The following is a 21053-nucleotide window of genomic DNA, read 5'->3' as shown; positions in this document are numbered from 1 at the left end:
TTAAGGTAAGATTGTATTGCTATAAACTTCCCTGTTAAAATTGCTTTTGCTGCATCCCATAGGTTTTGGGTCATCATGTTTTCATTGTCATTTGTTTCTAGGTATTTTTTGATTTCCTCTTTGATTTCTTCAGTGATCTCTTGGTTATTGAGTGGTGTATTGTTTAGCCTCCATGTGTTTGTATTTTTTACAGATTTTTTCTTGTAATTGCTATCTAGTGTCACAGTGTTGTGGTCGGAAAAGATACTTGATACGATTTCAATTTTGTTAAATTTACCAAGGCTTGATTTGTGACCGAAGATATGATCTATCCTGGAGAATGTTCCATGAACACTTGAGAAGAAAGTGTATTCTGTTGTTTTTGGTTGGAATGTCCTATAAATATCAATTAAGTCCATCTTGTTTAATGTATCATTTAAACCTTGTGTTTCCTTATTTATTTTCATTTTGAATGATCTATCCATTGGTGAAAGTGGGGTGTTAAAGTCCCCTCTATGATTGTGTTACTGTCGATTTCCCCTTTTATGGCTGTTAGCATTTGCCTTATGTATTGAGGTGCTCCTATATTGGGTGCATAAATATTTACAATTGTTATGTCTTCTTCTTGGATTGATCCCTTGATCATTATGTAGTGTCCTTCTTTGTATCTTGTAATAGTGTTTGTTTTAAAGTCTATTTTGTCTGATATGAGAATTGCTACTCCAGCTTTCTTTTGATTTCCATTTGCATGGAATATCTTTTTCCATCCCCTCACTTTCAGTCTGTATGTGTCCCTAGCTCTGAAATGGGTCGCTTGTAGACAGCATATATATGGGTATTTTTTTTGTATCCTTTCAGCCAGTCTATGTCTTTTGATTGGAGCATTTAATCCATTTACTTTTAAGGTAATTATCAATATGTATGTTCCCATTACCATTTTCTTAATTGTTTTGGGTTTGTTATTGTAGGTTTTTTCCTTCTCTTATATTTCCTGCCTAGAGAAGCTCCTTTAGCATTTGTTGTAAACCTGGTTTGGTGATGCTGAATTCTCTTAGTTTTTGCTCTTCTGTAAATATTTTAATTTCCCCCTCAAATCTGAATGAGATCCTTTCTGGATAGAGTAATCTTTGTTGTGGGTTTTTCCCTTTCATCACTTTAGATATGTCCTGCCATGCCCTTCTGCTTTGCAGAGTTTCTGCTGAAAGATCAGCTGTTAACCTTATGGGGACTCCCTTGTATGTTATTTGTTGTTTTTCCTTGCTGGTTTTAATATGTTTTCTTTGTATTTAAATTTTGATAGTTTGATTAATATGTGTCTTGGCCTGTTTCTCCTTTGATTTATCCTGTATGGGACTCTCTGTGCGAAGTGGACCTGATTGACTGTTTCCTTTCCCATATTAGGAAAGTTTTCAACTATAATCTTTTCAAATATTTTCTCAGTCCCTTTCTTTTTCTCTTCTTCTTCTGGGACCCCTATATTTCGAATGTTGTGCATTTAATGTTGTCCCAGCGTTCTCTGAGCTTGTCCTCAGTTCTTTTCATTCTTTTTTCTTTATTCTGCTCTGCGGTAGTTATTTCCACTATTTTATCTTCCAGGTCACTTATCCGTTCTTCTGCCTCAGTTATTCAGCTATTGATTCCTTCTAGAGAATTTTTAATTTCATTTATTGTGTTGTCCATCATTGTCTGTTTGCTCTTTAGTTCTTCTAGGTCCTTGTTAAACGTTTTTTGTATTTTCTCCATTCTATTTCCAAAATTTTGGATCATCTTTACTATCGTTACTCTGAATTCTTTTTCATGTAGACTGCCTGTTTCCTCTTCATTTGTTTGGTCTTGTGGGTTTACCTTGCTCCTTCATCTGCTGTGTGTTTCTCTTTCTTCTCATTTTGCTTCACTTACTGTGTTTGGGGTCTCCTTTTCTGAGGTGCACGTTCGTAGTTTCCATTGTTTTTGGTGTCTGCCCGCAGTGGCTAAGGTTGGTTCAGTGGATTGTGTAAGCTTCCTGGTGGAGGGAACTGGTGCCTGTATTTGGTGGATGAGGCTGGATCTTGTCTTTCTGGTGGGCAGGACCACGTCCAGTGGTGTGTTAAGAGGTGTCTGTGACCTTATTATGATTTTACTCAACCTCTCTCCTAATGGGTGTGATTTTGTTCCTGTCTTGCTAATTGTTTGGCATAGTGTGTCCAGCTTGCTGTTCGTTGAGTGGAGCTGGGTCTTAGCATTGAGATGGAGATCTCGGGAAGGGCTTTTGCCATTTGATTTTATGTGGAGCTGGGAGGTCTCCAGTGGACCAATGTCCTGAACTCAGCACTCCCACCTCAGAGACAGAGGCCTGACACACAGCCGGAGCACCAAGACCTTGTCAGCCACACAGCTCAGAAGAAAAGGGAGAAAAAAAGAAAGAAAACTGAATAAAATAAAATAGATTTTAAAAATTATTAAAAATAAAAATAAAACGTAATAAAAAGAAAGAAAGAAAGAAAGAAGAGAACAACCAAACCAAAAAACAAATCCACCAATGATAGCAAGTACTAAACATTATACAAAAACCAAACAAAACAATCAAAAAAATCCAGACAGGCAGAACCCTAGGACAATGGTAATAGCAAAGCTAAACAGATAAAATCACACAAAGAAGCATACACATACACACTGACAAAAAGAGAAAAAGGAAAATATATATATATATATATATATATATATATATATTAAAAAAATAGGAAACGAGCAACCAAATCAATCAATAAATCTACCAATGATAATAAACTCTAAATACTAAACTAAGATAAACATAAAATACTAAACTAAGATAAACATAAAACCAGAAACAAATTAGATGCAGAAATCAAACCCTAAGTCTACAGTTGCTCCCAAAGTTTACCGCCTCAATTTTGGGATGATTCATTCTCTATTCAGGTATTCCAGAGATGCAGGGTACATCAAGTTGATTGTGGAGTTTTAATCAGCTGCTCCTGAGGCTGCTGGGAGAAATTTCCCTTTCTCTTCTTTGTTTGCGCAGCTCCTGGCATCCAGCTTTGGATTTGGCCCGCCTCTGTGTGTAGGTTGCCTGAGGGCATCTGTTCTTCCCTTAGACAGGACTGGGTTAAAGCAGCACCTTATTCAGGGGCTCTGGCTCATTCAGGCTGGGGGGAGGGAGGGGTATGTAATGCGGGGCAGAGGCCAGTGTGACATTGCAACAGCCTGAGGCACACTGTGTGTTCTCCCGGGGAAGTTGTCCCTGGATCATGGGACCCTGGCAGTGGCGGGCTGCACAGGCTCCCAGGGGTGGAGGGGTGGATAGTGACCTCTGCTTGCACACAGACTTCTTGGTGGCTGTAGCAGCAGCCTTAGCATCTCATGCCCATCTCTGGTGTCTGTGCTGATAGCCACGGCTTGTGCCCATCCCTGGATCTCATGTAGGCTGTGCTCTGATTCCCTTCTCCTTGCTCACTCCAAAACATTGGTCTCTTGCCTCGTAGGCAGTTCCAGACTTTTTCCTGGACTCCCTCCTGGCTAACTGTGGTGCATTAGCCCCCTTCAGGCTGTGTTCACGCAACCAACCCCAGTCCTCTCCCTGAGATCTGACCTCCGAAGCCCGAGCCTCAGCTCCCAGCCCCCAGCCCCCGCCCACCCCGGCGGGTGAGCAGACAAGCTTCTTGGGCTGGTGAGTGCTGGTTGGCACCGATCCTCTGTGTGGGAATCTCTCTGCTTTGTCCTCTGCACCCGTGTTGCTGCGCTCTCCTCCATGGCTCCAAAGCTTCCCCCCTCCGCCACCCGCAGTCTCCGCCCATGAAGGGCCTTCCTAGTGTGTGGAAACCTTTCCTCATTTACAGCTCCCTCCCACTGGTGCAGGTCCTGTCCCTATTCTTTTGTCTCTGTTTTTTCTTTTTTCTTTTGCCGTACTCAGGTACGTGGGGAGTTTCTTGCCTTTTGGGAAGTCTGAGGCCTTCTGCCAGCATTCAGTAGGTGTTCTGTAAGAGTTGTTCCACATGTAGATGTATTTCTGATGTATCTGTTGGGAGGAAGGTGATCTCCACGTCTTACTCCTCTGCCATCTTGAAGGTCTCTCGAATTTTATATTCTTTACCAATATCTAATGGGAATAAGTCAAATGCATTTTTACCTGTTGCTTTAAAAATGGATTTTGTGAAATAAATTATTCCTGAAGTTTGTAGATAGTTCTTTTGAGTTTTTAGGACTTCATCATAATTATTTTCTTTCTTTGCAGCAGGCATTTTGGAGATCAAAGATGGGGAGAAAAGATGCCTCCACTATAAAACTTCCTGTTGATCAGTACAGAAAGCAAATTGGTAAGCAATGAATTCCCTTTGATACATTCTTGTGAATTAAGATGAAGAAAAAAAGCAATTATGTGTGATATTAAGAAAATAACTTTTCCCTAATACATATGATGCACAGAATATGAATAACAAAAGAATGCACAGAATTTTTAAGGAACAAAAATCAGTGCAGTCCTGTTTACCTATGAAGAAATACCTTTTTTGTACTTATGATTTTTCAAAGCTCTTATAGATTTAATTAATTTGGTAAAGCAAAAATACTTTTATTGTTATTCTTAAGGCAAGGTGCTTGTGTATAATCAGTATTTTTAATGTTAACATCTGTTTAATTATTTATTTTTATCCTTATAAAATCTTTCAATTCTTTTGACTCTTAGTGACAGTAATGTGATAACCTCAAAATTCTCCATTAAAATTTTAACTTTGTAAAATGGTGGACTAGAGAGAAGTCCAGTCAACAGCAAAGGAAGATAACAGGAAGCTTCTCTGTTTTAGACTATGCTCTATGTGCAGGATTTCCTCCTCAATCTTTTCAAGGATGCATGGAGTATTTACAAAAAATTACCTCCATACTACATCACAAACCAAGTCCCCTCAATTTTAAAGAATCAATATCCTGCAACCACAACTTTGAACAAAGTGTAGTAAATTAGAAATCAGTTGGAAGCCAAAAAGTTAACCTCCCCTTCCCCACCTGCTACCCTCTCTTCTTACATGTTCCTTCCTGTTGCCACCTGTTCCCATTCTTTTGGAAATTAAAATAATAATAATAATAATAATAAACCCTCTTCTAAATAACTGACAGATAAACAAAGAAGTTACAATACAAGTCAGAAAATAAGTGGAAGTAATTGATAACAATAGAGTATATACCTGTTTTATAAATATGATACATAAGGTACACTCCATAAGGGGAAAGATGTTTCTGCAAAATAAAGGAGATGAAAACAAAGTGAAAAATATTTAAAATATGTAACCAATTAAAAATTTACATGTAGAAAAATAAAGCCCTACTATAAAGAAAATAATCTGGAAATCCAATAGTAAAATGGGCAAAAAATATGAGCAGGCAATTCATAAAAGAGGAAATCAAAATACACAAAACCAAACAACTATTACAATAAAAAATGCAATCAAAAAAATCTTATGAAAGGTTTAACTCACCTAACTGATGGATAATGCAAATTAAAAAACAGTATTTCTGACTATATTATTTCTTAGGAGAAGGTTTATGATATTTGATTTCTTTTGTATATATCTTCCTTCACTTATAGGATGCAGCATGAGTAAATAGTTTGGGTTGTTATATTATTTATGTATTTAAACAGAAGGACTGACTGACCAGATTGAAGTATGATCAAATGGGATGTGCTAAACCACATAAATAAAGAATAACCATATTGGGGCTCAATCCACATCCAACTCTTAAATAAACAATTCTTAGAATTTTGACGAGTGTATATATCCATGTAACCACATATGCCAATCAAAATATAGAACATTTCCATCTTCTCAGATAGTTCTAGTCAGTCCTTACCCACACCCCCCCATATACAACCACTGTTCTGATTTCTATCATCACTGATGACAGAAAAATAAAATAAAGCATCAGCTAAGATTTTTATTGAAATTGAATTGTATCTAATGATCAGTTTTTGAGAATAGACATCCTAAAAAGCTAAAGTATTCTGTTCTATAAACATTGCATATCATTCCTTTGATTTAGTTCTATTCATACATATAAGAGCCAAGAAAAAATAAGACAGAGAAAGTAATATAATTGTAAAGTCTCAGCCCTCTTCTTATACTAAATTGTTCTGAGGATTCTGTGTTATGCATTATGTTCCCATATAGAGTTCTCTTTCCTGTTTCACTTCCTCTTGAAAATATAAGCAGGCACAAGATCTACCCTTCTCACAGGATGCTTGTGAGATCCATAAAAAGTGTTAGAGCAGCTTATAAACTAGAGTGTTGCATGGACATGAGTTATCCTGGGTATACTTTGCAAATACAGTAATCATGATCAAACAAAATATACTAAAATTAAAATAGTGAGGGTATACTTTTGTTTACTCTTTTTAAGGATAATGCACTGCAGTGTTTAGATTTTCATGTATATACTATAGAATATTATACTAATATTATGTAAGTAATAATAATAATATGTAAGATTTTGTAAAGAGAGGAAAAATGAAATAGAAAAGATACTAATTAGTTAATTAATTAGGATATTAACTAATTCGAGAATTTTCTCAAGGAAAGATTTTTTTTTCTCACTTAATGTGTCAGAGATAGAAAGTACCAGAAGCCTCAACTCATACTAATGATGATAGATGGTCTATCACTGACACTGTCTTCCTTACATGGAGTTCTATGTAGACGTTTTCCCAGATACGATCCAAAATGTGAGGAGGGAATAAAGCAACTAGAATTATTTTAAGAAGATATTTCAGTATTAGTGGTAAAAAACGAAGTACAAATAGCAAATAAACTGAGTATCACAGTGCTTTTTTTTAGTATTCAAGCTGTTAGTAAGCTAATTTAGATTGCTAATAAAGTTTCACAATGAATAGAGGCGTTGTATGTGTGCAGTGCTCACTTGTTACTAAATCTCATTTATTTATGTAATTTTTGTATGGTCAGTCAGTAACTGTACTTGGCAAAACCAGTGCCATTTTTGAATGATGATTTCAATATCACTGTTTAATATTTGTCTTCCACTAAAAGTTTTGCCTTTTTAATTATGTAATAAATGACAGTGATTAATGGCTTTCACAAAAAGCCTTTCTTACAATAGTCTTTGCTCAGGTAAGAATCAAATGAGCTGACACTGTGACTGGAAACACCTCGTAGATAGAGAATTTTCACATTAAATGGACATTATGTTAATTACTGTATCGTGATATTGAAATGTGTAGTGAACTGAGATGGAATACCCTTCTCACTTTCAAGGCAGTAAACTAAGAAAAACTGAATATTCTGAAATATTGCTGACTGCAAGGGGAAATAAATTGGTTTGGGCCTTACATTTCTTCAGAAATAATGTTTTAAAAATATATAGTGTGAGACTGGCTAATATTACATGTATTATTCTAGAGATAAATTATTTCAAAATTGGAAAAGAATAGAATTTTTAAAACTTCTAACATAAGATATTTTGTAAATAGATATTATTAAATATATGAGGCCAAATAATACATGTGCTAGGTAAATCATATAAAAATGATAACTAATTTACTTATAAATTCCTATTTTCTTATATAACAGAAGTATTATAGGCATCTTGTGCCACGCATATCTTATTTCATCCTCATAGTAGTCCTATAGGAGCTATTGTTAGCTTCATTTTTTACAGATCAGGAAAATACAGCACAGATGGGTTAAAGAACTTTCTCAAGGTGCTACATTTGGTAAGAGGTAGAGCCAGGACTCCGTTCCAAGAAACTGACCACAGAATCCCTTCACTATACTGCTTCCCTGGGGCCAAAGACTATATTAGGTACTGGCAGATGCAAAAATAATTAAGTCATAAGATCTGAGTTCATGGAATTGGCGGTATAATAGCACTATGGCTTTTATGACTGTCTGAGGAAACTCTGGTCATAATTTAGAAATACAAAGTCCAAAATAAATTCTGGTATTTCTTAATTCTCTCTATATTTTTAAAACTCCTAATGTTATTACTGTAGTTTATTCAGTAAAAATTCATATATAATGGTATACGTATTTACTATTTCCTCTATTCCTAATTCTGTTTTATGTCCCAGACTTTCTATCTAAAATCATTTTCTTTTGTGCCTGGTAGACATCATTTTTTAGAATTTCCTAGAATATATGCCTGCTTGTGGCAAATTCTCAGTTTCTTTTTTTAAAAAATGATATTGATATACCATTATTTCTGAAATATGTTATCTCTGGCTATAGAATTTGCATTTAGAAGGTTTTGTTTTTATTTCATTGTGTGTTCTTTCAGTATATGAAAATATCACTCCTTTGCATTTTGTCTATGATTTTTACTCCTAGGAACTCAATCAAAATGTTACTTCTTTAAAAATAATCTTTTTTTTTTTAACCTCCTTTTAAGATTTTCTGTGTCTTTGGATTTCTGCAGTTTCACTAAGATGAGTCTAAGTATAGGTTTGATTTCATTTATTCTATTTGGGGTTTACTGGGCTTCCTGTTGTTGTAGATTCATTTTTTTAAATATGTTCTTGAAAATTCTTATCCATTTTTTCCTGAAAATGTTACCCCAGTTTCATTCTTTTTCTCTCATTTTTGGCAAATACCAGATATTCTATTGCTGTACAATAGAAAGGTGCATTTTCATCTTTACTAAATGCTGGTAAATTACTCTCTAAAGTGGATGCACTCACTATTTTACAGTCACAGAAATGATGTAAAATGTTGTCTATTTCTCCATATCTCTTTGTTACTTTTTAGACTTAACATTTTTGCCAATCTCATACACATGAAACTGTATTCATTCTTATTTTAGTTTTCATTTTATTACTTACTAAGATTAATCATCTAATATATTTATTGATCTTTTGATTTCTCTCTGGCAAATCTATTGCTGCCATTTTTCTTTTTCTTTTTTTTTTGTGTGAGTAGACTTTTAACTACTATTCTTTTCTTTCATTCTTTTTTTTCAACTGTTAATAGATCTATATTTTCTTGAACCAATTTGTGTAACATCCTGGGATGAAGCTGAATGAAATCTACTGAGTTGTTTTTCTCTCAATGCATTGTTTCATTTCTTTATTTATACTGATAATAATTCTCTGTTACTTTATTCCATTATCCAATTTGCTTCTTGCTTTGGAAATACCTTACTTGTTTAGTTACTATAGCTTTTATACTTTTATACTTTTTTTTATAGTCTTTAAAGTGGTAGGACAAATCCTCACCCTTATGTGTTGTTTTTAAAACTTGTCTCAACTACTCTTGGTCCTCTATCCACTCATGTGAATTTTAAAATTAACTTTGAATAGTCATGAAAAAGGCCACTGGTAGTCAAATTTGAATTCCATGGGATTTGTAGATTACTTTGCGGAGAACTTATGTCTTTATATGTGAAAATTCATATCAATTTTATCTTTTGAAATGATCCTATGGCTGATAAATTCAATAATTTTTTATTATTTTCTTCATAAAGTTATTGAGTATTTTTGAGCTAAACAGAAGTGATACATAATTTATTTGCTATTATTGTGTAATTTTTTTGCTAATATAAAATTATATTTTGTAATTGGCTCTTGCTGCTATATAAACATGGTAATGTGTTTTAATTATTAACCTTGTACTAAGCAACCTGACTGCATTTTATTAGTAGTAATAATAATTTGTAATTTCTTTTGATTTTCTATATAGATGATTTTCTAATAGGCATAATTAAATTTTTTTTAACCTTTGTATTTTATCTTTCATATCTTGTTATGTTGTGCTTTTCAAGTAGTGGATATAAATTACTGACTTTTAAAAAAACACTTCAGTCGTTTTGCCACTATGTATAATACAGCTCTAGGGTTTTGGTACATACTTTTTGTTGGACTAAGGAAATTCCCCTTTGTTCTTAGTTTGCTAAGAGTTTGTTTTTCTTTTTTAAAATAATAAAGTATGTTGAATTTTATTGAATTTTTTTCTGTATCTGTTGGAAGGATATTTTTGTTATTTTGGCAAATTGTATTTATAGATTTTCAAATGTTAAACTATCCTTGCATTACTGATATATATCCTACATTGTCTTGATATTTTTTAATACACAGCTGAATTTAGTTTACTAATAATTTAAGATTTTTTTAACATCCTTCTTCATGCATGAAATTGGCACATAACTTTCCATTCTCTTGCCATCTTTGTTCAGTTTTAGTTTCAGAGTCATATAAGATTTCTATAATGAATTGGAGAAATATCTTTTTTATATGCACCAGGATAGGTTATATAAATTTGGAAATATGACTTTCTGGAATGTTTATAAAACTCCCTAGCAAAACCCCTGTCTGAAGCTTTTTAGGTGAGTAGACTTTTAACTACCTTTTTTTCCCATCAGTTAATAGATCTATATTTTCTTCAGCCAATTTGGGTAACATATTCAGTGATAAAGTTGAATGGAAAATATCAAATATATTCATAAACAGTTATGCATAAAATTTTCTTAATATTTTAAAATTATATCTGTAATTTCTATTTTTAATTGATGTTATTTAATTTAACTCTATCTCTTTTTTCATCATCACTTGAGATTTGTTTAAATTTTTTAGACACTTTAAAGAATTAGCTTTTGTTACTAGATTTTATTATTTCCTTTTCCATAATTCTACTGTTGTCTCTGATTTCCTTCATTGTAATTCTTTAACTTGTCTCTTTCTTTTATAATTATTTGAGTTGAATTCTTCACTATTTGCTTTTCAAACATTTTTTACTAATGTATTCATTTAATGGATCAGTTTTCTTCACTACATTATTGGCTCTATTATATTATTTTAGAGCTTTCTTGAGTTATATACAGTTATCCCTCAGTATCTGCCAGGGATTGGTTCCAGGACCCTCTGCAGGTACCAAAATCCATGGATGCTCAAGTCCCATAGTTGACCTTTGTATTAATGGCTCTGCATCTATGGATTCAACCAACCTTGAATTGTGTGGTACTGTCTGTATTTACTGGAAAAAAATCTTTCTAAAAGTGGACCTACATGGTTTAAACCCATGTTGTTCAAGGGTCAACTGTGTATATATACATGCATTTCAAATTGATTTTTAACCTTATTGTTTTCTGTTCAGAAAATGTTTTTAGAATAATGTTAGTTTTTGAAGTTTTTGATATTAAGCTCTTCTCTATTGCTTACTTATATATATGGTCAATTTTGTTAACATTCTCTCTGTGCTTGCAAAGGATAGGTATCCTCTAATATTGGGATGCAGTACTGCTTCTATTAATTGTGGTGTTCAAATCTATTTTGTACTTAATATGAATGTATGAGCTGTCATTCTGTGAGAAAGAATAATTAAAATATTCTTACTAATTCCATGAAGCTGTCAATTCTTGTAATTCTGTCATTTTTTACTTTGTATATTTTGAGGTTATGTTTTTGTTGCATAGCATTTCTAAATTGGTATATATTTCTGATAATTATTCCCCCTTTTCTATTAAATGCTGGTCTTTATAAAGTGCTATTAATTTTTTTTCAGAGAATCTTTTTGTCTTAAATTAATGTTGGTAAAGACCTTTCTTTTGTTTAGTATTCTGATTGACATTTTTGTTCCTACCCTTTTACTTTCATCTAGACTTTAATGTTATATTTTATGATTTTGATACAGCCTAAGAATCTTTGTTTTGGGGCAAGCAAATTTAATCGTATATTATTTACTGTGAATAAAAAAATCTAAATATATTTCCACAATTTTATTTTGTATTTTTTATCTGTGGTGGTTTTTCCTTGCTAATCTCTACCCTAACCTTCTTTCCAAAAAAAATTGGATTGTCTTTTTTTTTTTCTTTCAAATTTTAAAGTTTTACTTTCCATTTCGTTCTCTATTTTCTTTTTTTGTTTGTTTGTTTGTTTAATTTTTTCATCCTTCAAATGTTATCCGGTATATTTGACTTAGTGAAAGCTAAAGTGTATCAATATGTTTATTTATCCTAAACAATATAAAGATTTTTAACTCTTTATATCTGATTACTTTTTCCTGTTGTTCATGTTGTTGTATGTATTACTTTCTCTCTTGTTTTTAATGGGATAATAGTTATTATTTTTAACTTTTTTTTTTTTTTTAACTTTTTAATCACCAATAATTACTTAGATCTAACTTTATGTTTGCTCTCTTTACTAACCACTACCTCTTATATTTTACATCTTCCTCCTGGTGAAGTTTCCTTGCTCCTTTTGCCTGAATGCAAATATCTATTAGGGAAAAATTCCTCTGTCTCTGCTTAAAAGACAATATTGTTACATTGTACTCACACTTGAATTATTGTTTCAGGTGTTTCTGATGAGAACTCATCCATTAGTCTAATTGTCATTTCTTTTTGGTGTATTTCTTTTCCTGTCATTAAGAATTTTTTAACATATTTTTCAACTTTAACTTAATGCAAATGTTTATTTTTATTGGTAAAAAGAAAGAAAGGGGGTGTGGGCTTCAGAATTGGTGTGATTCTTCATCCTGGGGATTCTCGTCTTTCTTAAGTTTCAGAAGGACTTCAATCTCTGATTTTTTTTTTTTTTTTAATAATGACTTTCCTCCTCTCTAATCTCTCCTTCTGGAATTCCTATTATGTATAAGTTCAGTCTTCACATTATAGCAACCATATCTCTTAAAATCATTTTTATATTTTATATCACTGTCCTACTCTGGGTTACTTCTCAGATCTACCTTCCCTTTGACTAACATTCACAAATTCTTTCTTTTTCTCTCTCTCATTTATTTCTTACTATGTCTAACTTGCATCCATAGATGTATCATTTCAGTGACCTTTTTTGTCCTGGGTAAAAGGTCTATTTAATCATTTTAAAAAATCATTCTGTTTTTATTCTATTCCTTAATTTTTTCCTCTTTAATTATTTTAAATACCAAGTTTATATATTCTTTCAGGTTTTTTTAAGTTATTTCTTCTTCTTATGGTACCAACTTTCCCATTTGTTGTATTGGCTTATTTATTCTATGTCATGCTATTTTCTTCTTTTTCTTTCTTTTTTTTGATCTCTTTGTGCTTTATGGTTCTGAGTTTGTGTGTATGTATTCAGCTTCAACAGAGGTTTGTTTTTGTTTCTGTTTTCTCCCTCTGTGAGAGTCCCAGCAGTCTGAATTATGAAATATTCTTATGGAACAGTGTTCTATTTATTTATTGACAATGGGGATTTTATAGATTTTGAACTATTATTTTGGACTTATTTCTTGGCCTAGGATTCCCACAATTTGGACTTCATACCTTGTTTTGGGTCTAACAGTATTAAGATTTGTATTGCTCACAGGAGACACACCTATCTTCCACACCCAGAACTTAGAGGAAGCAGAAAGATTCCTTGCTATTTCTCCAAACAAGCACAGAATTACTTTTTGTATGTTTTGGTCAGTCCTTTGAGAACCTCAACTTTATCCATATATCTCACAGTGGCACTATACAGGTCTGGGCCTTTAAAATCTAATGTGCAAGCCTCTTGACGTCTAATACAGGCACTAATATGACCACCCCGACTTCTGCACCCAGGACCACCAGGACATCAGCTGGAACTAGCTGTCTTGCTTTGAGTTTTTTCCTTGTTTCTGGCATTTGAACATTTTCTCTATTTCCTTTATTTTATTATAAATATATGTATGTATGTGTGTATGTAAATATGTGTACATCTAGTATTAAGAGCTTTATAGAATGTTTGTTTGTTTGTTTGTTTTTTTCCTACTGTTTCTATGTACTTATATCAGAGAAGGGTCCATCTCAGCCCACTCTACCATGTTTTCAGAACTGGAAATACTTTTAACATTTAACTTTGCTGATTGCACACACTGCTTCCTTTCTACCTTGTTTAAGTATTTATATTTTTATTTGTATCTACTAGGATTTAAATATTTTTTCAGGCAGAAGCTCTATCTAATTTTTGCATCCTTAATGATCATCCCTAATGATAGAAGGTACGTAATACAATACTAAAGTCCCTAATTCTTAGGTAATTAAAATTCTATATGCCCTTTGTTTAACCTACTCTGTTTATATTATTTATTGTTTTGTAATTCCTCTTGAAATAATAAGCAGTATCTTTAACTAACTTGAAAACTCATTGATATATGCTGTTATTTAATTTTTCTGGAATTTGTTTTTTATCTTCTGTGTGATACCTTTTTGTTCTTTTCCTTTAATTTTATCTCTGTATCCCCAAGGGCACTTTACACACAGCAGCTACTTAAAAAAATATTTGTTGATTTTTTTTTGAGGGGGGGAGTGGTGGTTAAATACAAACTAAAGATTGAGATACTTTATAATACCTCTTACTTAACTACATTTCCCTCTGTTGGGGAGGAATAACTTTCCTCTATCCATCTAGGTTCTTCTGGCTGGTCTAAGAATTAAATTGATATGAGACAGATTAATAGGAGAAAAATCAAACAAAAGTTTAAATAACATGTATACATAGGAAAGACCTAGCAAAAACTGATTAACTCACCAAAATGACTGAAACCCTCACCTTAAATACCATCTTTAGCTAAAAATAAAGGAGGACTTGGGGGTAGTAGTTTGGAATTTTAAAAGAGAGGAAGGTAATTCACATGCAGATGGAAAGCAAACTTTGGGTAAACAAATGTTTGCTGGGCCCTGCAGAGATAATGAAACACAGAGTTCACTCTGATCTGTAGGCACTGCAGAGTTTCACCCACCACACCCAGCCCCTATTCTTGCAGATATCTCTGGTGATAGCTCTATTCTTAGAACAAGCTCTCTACCTAAATTTTTTAAACAGGAGAAGGTCAGAGTTTCTTCCTGAGTCTTTCTGGGCCTTGATTGTTTTAAGCTCAAAATAATCTGCATGCCAAAGAGACATTTTGGGGTGGCAAATTTTGCTCCCCTACATGTATAAGTTTCTCTCCATATATGAAATTGTTGCTTGGTTAGCATTTTTAAAGTATTTTTCTCGGAAGTTAATTTATATCTCATAAGCAACTTGTTGCATTATCTTTGTAGCAACCCAAAGTAAAGTACTTGTTTCTTAGTACTTAATGACTTAATGTGCTGTTAAATGGTGATGATTAATGTTAAGTTGATTAATGTATGATTAATGTTAAGTTGTTCTGTGCAAGCATTGAAAAATTATCATTGTTTGAGTTGCCTCTATAACATAATTTTAAAAGTTTGCGTGAGATTTTTGTTTCTGAGGATTAATTTACCAGCTTCCTCTCTATAGCCTAGATACCTCTCAATAATTTTAAGAAAAATACGTTTTTCAAATTTACTTTTATAGATACCTCCTTTTTCTAAGTAAATATGTGGCATCATTTTGTATGACTAGCTAAGTATAAAAGTGTACAATGCTGATGAGAATCCATTAGATCTGTATTTTTTATTGTGTTTCTGGTTTTGTAATAATTTTCTTTTTATCAACTTGATTGATTAAAATTTTAATTATATTTTGCCTGTGACCATGCAATTTGTGATTTTATTCATTTTGCAGCTATCACAATGCAGACTTTTTGTTTACTGGCATAGCTACTGGAGCTTGCTATAGAGTTCCATAAGAAAGACTATTGACCCTTGCTTTTGCAAAGAGTTTTCTATAGTTATTTGTAGTTTGTAATATAGTAGCTAAAAATTGTGTTCATATAGTAGTTGGAAAATTACTTTATATGCCAAATAGTATTGTTCTTTTATGTGTAATTATGGTAATATGAGAAAAGTAAGATTTCAAATAGCATTTTGCTTTTTAAGGAAGGGAGGATGGATTTGAAGCAGTTGAGAAATTATTCTAAAGATGTTATAGGAAATATAAAAATCTTTATTGTTGATTAGCAAATTTTATTATTTGTCAGTATTTTGGGCATGCTGTAAATAACTCATCTTCCAATAATTCATTTGAGTAATTAAATTTAGATTGCAAATTTTTCTTTTCAAATATTTTGACTCTTATCTCTTTGCTTTTCTATTGTATCTTAATTGGTGTGGTCTATATAAATGGACAATAAATTATATATCTTTGTTATAGAGATCAGACAGTGAATAGAACTTGGTATTCATCCCAGACAGAATTATGATTGAATGTGTTTGCAAGATTAAAGCACTGAATTTACTTTTTTCTAATTAAAGGCAATTAAAGATTTCCAGACACAAATAAAAGACAATGAATTGAGGAATAAGTGTAGGAGCAAGTCCATTTGCAGGTGAAAAGATGTGCCTTTGAAGCAGAACCAGCTGTATTTTCATTGAAAGAATTACAGTTGAGGAAGCTTTTCTGCATGTGCTTGCTTGATAGCATAATGTACTCATAAGCAGCTTATGCAGTATTCAGAAAATAACAGTGCATTAATTTTTAAAGCAGCAAAGGCAGAGGAAGAGCAGTACTGCCACATGATGATAATGAGTGTGGCTAGTGTAAAGTCTACTGTTCTAAGAAAGAAAAAAAAAAGTGAGCTTCTGAAAAATGAACATTTATAAAACAATAACCAGATATTCACATGATAATGAGCTTAGGCCGCAATATCAACAAAGGGCAAAGATGCAGTCTTGTTTCTGGGCAAAGCTAAGGAATTAAAAAGCAAAAAGCCAAAAGCAGTTAAGTAATCTATTCTTTTATTAAACTAAGGAAACTGTCAGTAAACCTGTGGCACAGTAAACACAGACTATTACTTTAAATATAAAATAATTCATGGCATAAATGTAGGTTTTTATGTCGAATTAAATAGAGCATATAAATTACTCTATTCTTTCCTAAATTAATTTAATATGAGGAATGGAAAATGATAATATTGAGATATCAAAATATGATCTTTATTAAACATATATTCTTATATCTACCCGTGATTCTTTATAGAAACAGTGCCCATGCTAAAGTTAAATATATTTTAATTATACTGAATAAGAAAGGAATTTTTAACATATATAATATCTACTGATTAGAAATTGTAAATGAAAATGGCTTTTTAAAGTATTCTGTTTAAAAAAGCAGATACTACACAGATTGTTTGCAAAGTGTATATAAATAAAAATTATGAGAATGTAGGTATTATCCTTGCTATCAAAAAATTCAGGCATAATTCAAAAATTCTTTTGTATCAGTGTTTTCTTTTTAGTTATTATTTTGCTCTTAGTTTATATTTATAATCCCTGTTTAAGACTTGAAACAGGAAATTCTGGTGATTATGTACAATGAGTTGTCAAGTATATGTTTTCAATTTGTATTTAACAGGAGAAATCAGAGACAGACTAATTTGTTTTGTTAAAGTTGCTTGAATTGGGAACTACACACATATTATTAGGTAAATCTTAGTTTTCTGTCATTAGAAGTAACCTGAGATATAATCTTTTGGGGCATAAGGATGATTAAAATGATCCCAAAGAAAAGTATCCATTCCACTTTGCTCTTAGTTTTATAAAATGTGAGCCAGGGCTAGAAATAGCCGTGAATCCAGAGTGAAAGAAGAAATAAACTTATTGTTCTCTTATCTCCTGGAATCAAGAAGTAATCAATTAACCTCTCTCTCTCATTTTCATGTTATTTCAAGTTGGCTTTCTGTCCTTTATCATGAAAATAATCCTGAAGAGTATCTAAAAAGATCCTCAAAAACTACCCAGATATTTTCCAACCAAGCCAGAGACTGTTACTCTCCAAGTCTAGGATCTTAAGTGATATTTAGTCTTTTTATTCTTTCTTCTTTTTTCTATTATGATCCAGCCTAAAAGATGAGAAAGAAATATTTAAATTTTTATAATGCTGTTTTAAGGAGAAATTGGTTGTGTAGAGAGGATGGGCAGGTCACTCTAGGAGCAAGCAAAGGTTGCTCAGGTTATCATTGGTTCAGGTTATCATTGTCAGTATTCTAGCTGGTCATAGTAGTTATAGTTTATGACCTTCCTTCTCCAACATTCATTCCAGATCTTCTTATCTCTAGCAAGAATCTGAGTTTGATGAGCCCTTTGCCATTAGTGGGTAACACAAATCTTCGTTCCTGAATGTTCTAAGTGATTCCTCTTGTTATAAAGTCACACAGTTGACCTTTTTTTTTAATATAGATATAGATGTATATTTATTTATTTATTTTTAACATTTTTATTGGAGTCTAATTACTTTACAATGGTGTGTTAGTTTCTGCTTTATAACAAAATGAATCAGTTATACATATACATATATCCCCATATCTATTCCCTCTTGCATCTCCCTCCCTCCCAAACTCCCTATCCCACCCTTCTAGCTGGTCACAAAGCAACGAGCTGATCTCCCTGTGCTATGTGACTGCTTCCCACTAGCTATCTATTTTACATTTGGTAGTGTATATATGTCCATATATACACTACCACTCTCTCACTTTGTCACAGCTTACCCTTCCCCCTCCCAGTGTCCTCAAGTCTAGTAGGTCTGCGTCTATATTCCCTTCTTGCCCCTAGGTTCTTCATGATCTTTTTTTTTTTCTCTTAGATTCCATATATATGTGTTAGCATACAGTATTTGTTTTTCTCTTTCTGACTTACTTCTGACTACTCTGTATGACAGGCTCTAGGTCCATCCACCTCACTACAAATAACTCAATTTCATTTCTTTTTATGGCTGAGCAATATTCCATTGTATATATGTGCCACATCTTCTTTATCCATTCATCTGTCGATGGCCACTTAGGTTGCTTCCCTGTCCTGGCTATTGTAAATAGAGGTGCAATGAACATTGTGATACATGACTCTTTTTGAATTATGGTTTTCTCAGGATATATACCCAGTAGTGGGATTGCTGGGTCGTATGGTAGTTCTATTTTTAGTTTTTTAAGGAACCTCTATACTGTTCTCCATAGTGTCTGTATCAATTTACTTTCCCACCAACAGAGCAAGAGTGTTCCCTTTTCTCCACACCCTCTCCAACATTTATGGTTTGTAGATTTTTTGATGATGGCCGTTCTGACTGGTGTGAGATGATATCACATTGTAGTTTTGATTTGCATTTCTCTAATGATTAATGATGTTGAACATTCTTTCATGTGTTTGTTGGCAATCTGTATATCTTCTTTGGAGAAATGTCTGTTTAGGTCTTCTGCCCATTTTTGGATTGGGTTGTTTGTTTTTTTGATATTGAGCTGCATGAGTTGCTTGTGTACTTTGGAGATAAATCCTTTGTCAGTTGCTTCATTTGCAAATATTTTCTCGCATTCTGAGGGTTGTCTTTTCGTCTTGTTTATGGTTTCCATTGCTGTGCAAAAGCTTTTAAGTTTCATTAGGTCCCATTTGTTTATTTTTGTTTTTATTTCCATCTCTCTAGGAGGTGGGTCAAAAAGGCTCTTGCTGTGATTTATTTCATAGAGTGTTCTGCCTAGGTTTTCCTCTAACAGTTTGATAGTGTCTGGCCTTGCATTTAGGTCTTTAATCCATTTTGAGTTTATTTTTGTGTATGGTGTTAGGGAATGTTCTAATTTCATTCTTTTACATGTAGCTGTCCGGTTTTCCCAGCACCACTTATTGAAGAGGCTGCTTTTCTCCATTGTATATTCTTGCCTCCTTTATCAAAGATAAGGTGAACATATGCACATGCATTTATCTCTGGGCTTTCTATCCTGTTCCATTCATCTATATTTCTGTTATTGTGCCAGTACCACACTGTCTTGGTTACTGTAGCTTTGTAGTATAGTCTGAAGACTGGGAGCCTGATTCCTCCAGCTCCGTTTTTCTTTCTCAAGATTGCTTTGGCTATTCGGGGTCTTTTGTGTTTCCATACAAATTGTGAAATGTTTTGTTTTACTTCTGTGAAAAATGACAGTGGTAGTTTGATAGGGATTGCATTGAATCTGTAGACTGCTTTGGGTAGTATAGTCATTTTCACAATGTTGATTCTTCCAATCCAAGGACATGGTATATCTCTCCATCTATATGTATCATCTTTAATTTCTTTCATCAGTGTCTTATAGTTTTCTGCATACAGGTATTTTGTCTCCTTAGGTAGGTTAATTCCTAGGTATTTTATTCTTTTTGTTGCAGTGGTAAATGGGATTGTTGTCTTGATTTCACTTTCAGATTTTTCATCATTAATGTATAGGCATGCAAGAGATTTCTCTGCATTAATTTTGTATCCTGCTACTTTACCAAATTCACTGATGAGCTATAGTACTTTTCTGGTAGCATCTTTAGGATTCTCTATGTATAGTATCATGTCATCTGCAAACAGTGACAGCTTTACTTCTTTTCCGATTTGGATTCCTTTTATTAATTTTTCTTCTCTGATTGCTGTGGCTAAGACTTCCAAAACTATGTTGAATAATAGTGGTGAGAGTGGGCAACCTTGTCTTGTTGCTGATCTTAGTGGAAACGGTTTCAGTTTTTCACCATTGAGGACGATGTTGGCTGTGGGTTTGTCATATATGACCTTTATTATGTTGAGGTAAGTTCCCTCAATGCCTACTTTCTAGAGGGTTTTTATCATAAATGGGTGTTGAATTTTGTCGAAAGCTTACTCTGCATCTATTGAGAAGATCATATGGTTTTTCTCCTTCAATTTGTTAGTATGGCGTATCACATTGATTGATTTGTGTATATTGAAGAATCCTTGCATTCCTGGGATAAACCCCACTTGATCATGGTGTATGATCCTTTTAATGTGCTGTTGGTTTCTGTTTGCTAGTATTTTGTTGAGGATTTTTACATCTATGTTCATCAGTGATATTGGCCTGTAGTTTTCTTTCTTTGTGACATCTTTGTCTTGTTTTGGTATCAGGGTGATGGTGGCCTCATAGAATGAGTTTGGAAGTGTTTCTCCCTCTGCTATATTGTGGAAGAGTTTGAGAAGGATAGGTGTTAGCTCTTCTCTAATTGTTTGATAGAGCTTGCCTGTGAAGCCAACTGGTCCTGGGCTTCTGTTTGTTGGAAGGTTTTTAATCACATTTTTAATTTCAGTGCTTGTGATTGGTCTGTTGATATTTTCTGTTTCTTCCTGGTTCAGTTTCGGAAGGTTGTGCTTTTCTAAGAATGTGTCCATTTCTTCCAGGTTATCCATTTTATTGGCCTATAGTTGCTTGTAGTAATCTCTCATGAGCCTTTGTATTTCTGCAGTGTCAGTTGTTACTTCCCCTTTTTCATTTCTAATAATATTGATTTGAGTCTTC

At 33.1% G+C, this 21053-nt stretch overlaps 1 protein-coding gene across 4 annotated transcripts in view; it reads left to right on the top strand.

The window, feature by feature from the left end:
- Positions 1 to 21053, top strand: part of TRIQK (triple QxxK/R motif containing) — a 104942-nt gene that overhangs the window by 61761 nt on the left and 22128 nt on the right. For 2 of the 4 annotated variants that reach the window (XM_068525534.1, XM_068525532.1), the window contains one exon: positions 4208 to 4289. In XM_068525534.1, coding sequence (XP_068381635.1) covers positions 4229 to 4289 — 61 coding nt within the window. In that variant the 5' untranslated portion in view covers positions 4208 to 4228. The remainder of the gene's footprint in view (positions 1 to 4207; positions 4290 to 21053) is intronic. The other 2 variants (XM_068525533.1, XM_068525535.1) reach the window with 1 other exon arrangement.

The sequence above is a fragment of the Eschrichtius robustus genome, chromosome 17 (genome assembly GCF_028021215.1).
Source record: "Eschrichtius robustus isolate mEscRob2 chromosome 17, mEscRob2.pri, whole genome shotgun sequence".
In the NCBI taxonomy this organism is placed as follows: domain Eukaryota; kingdom Metazoa; phylum Chordata; class Mammalia; order Artiodactyla; family Eschrichtiidae; genus Eschrichtius; species Eschrichtius robustus.
Note: the sequence above shows the minus strand (reverse complement) of the source record. Positions and strands in the feature narration are given on the sequence as shown.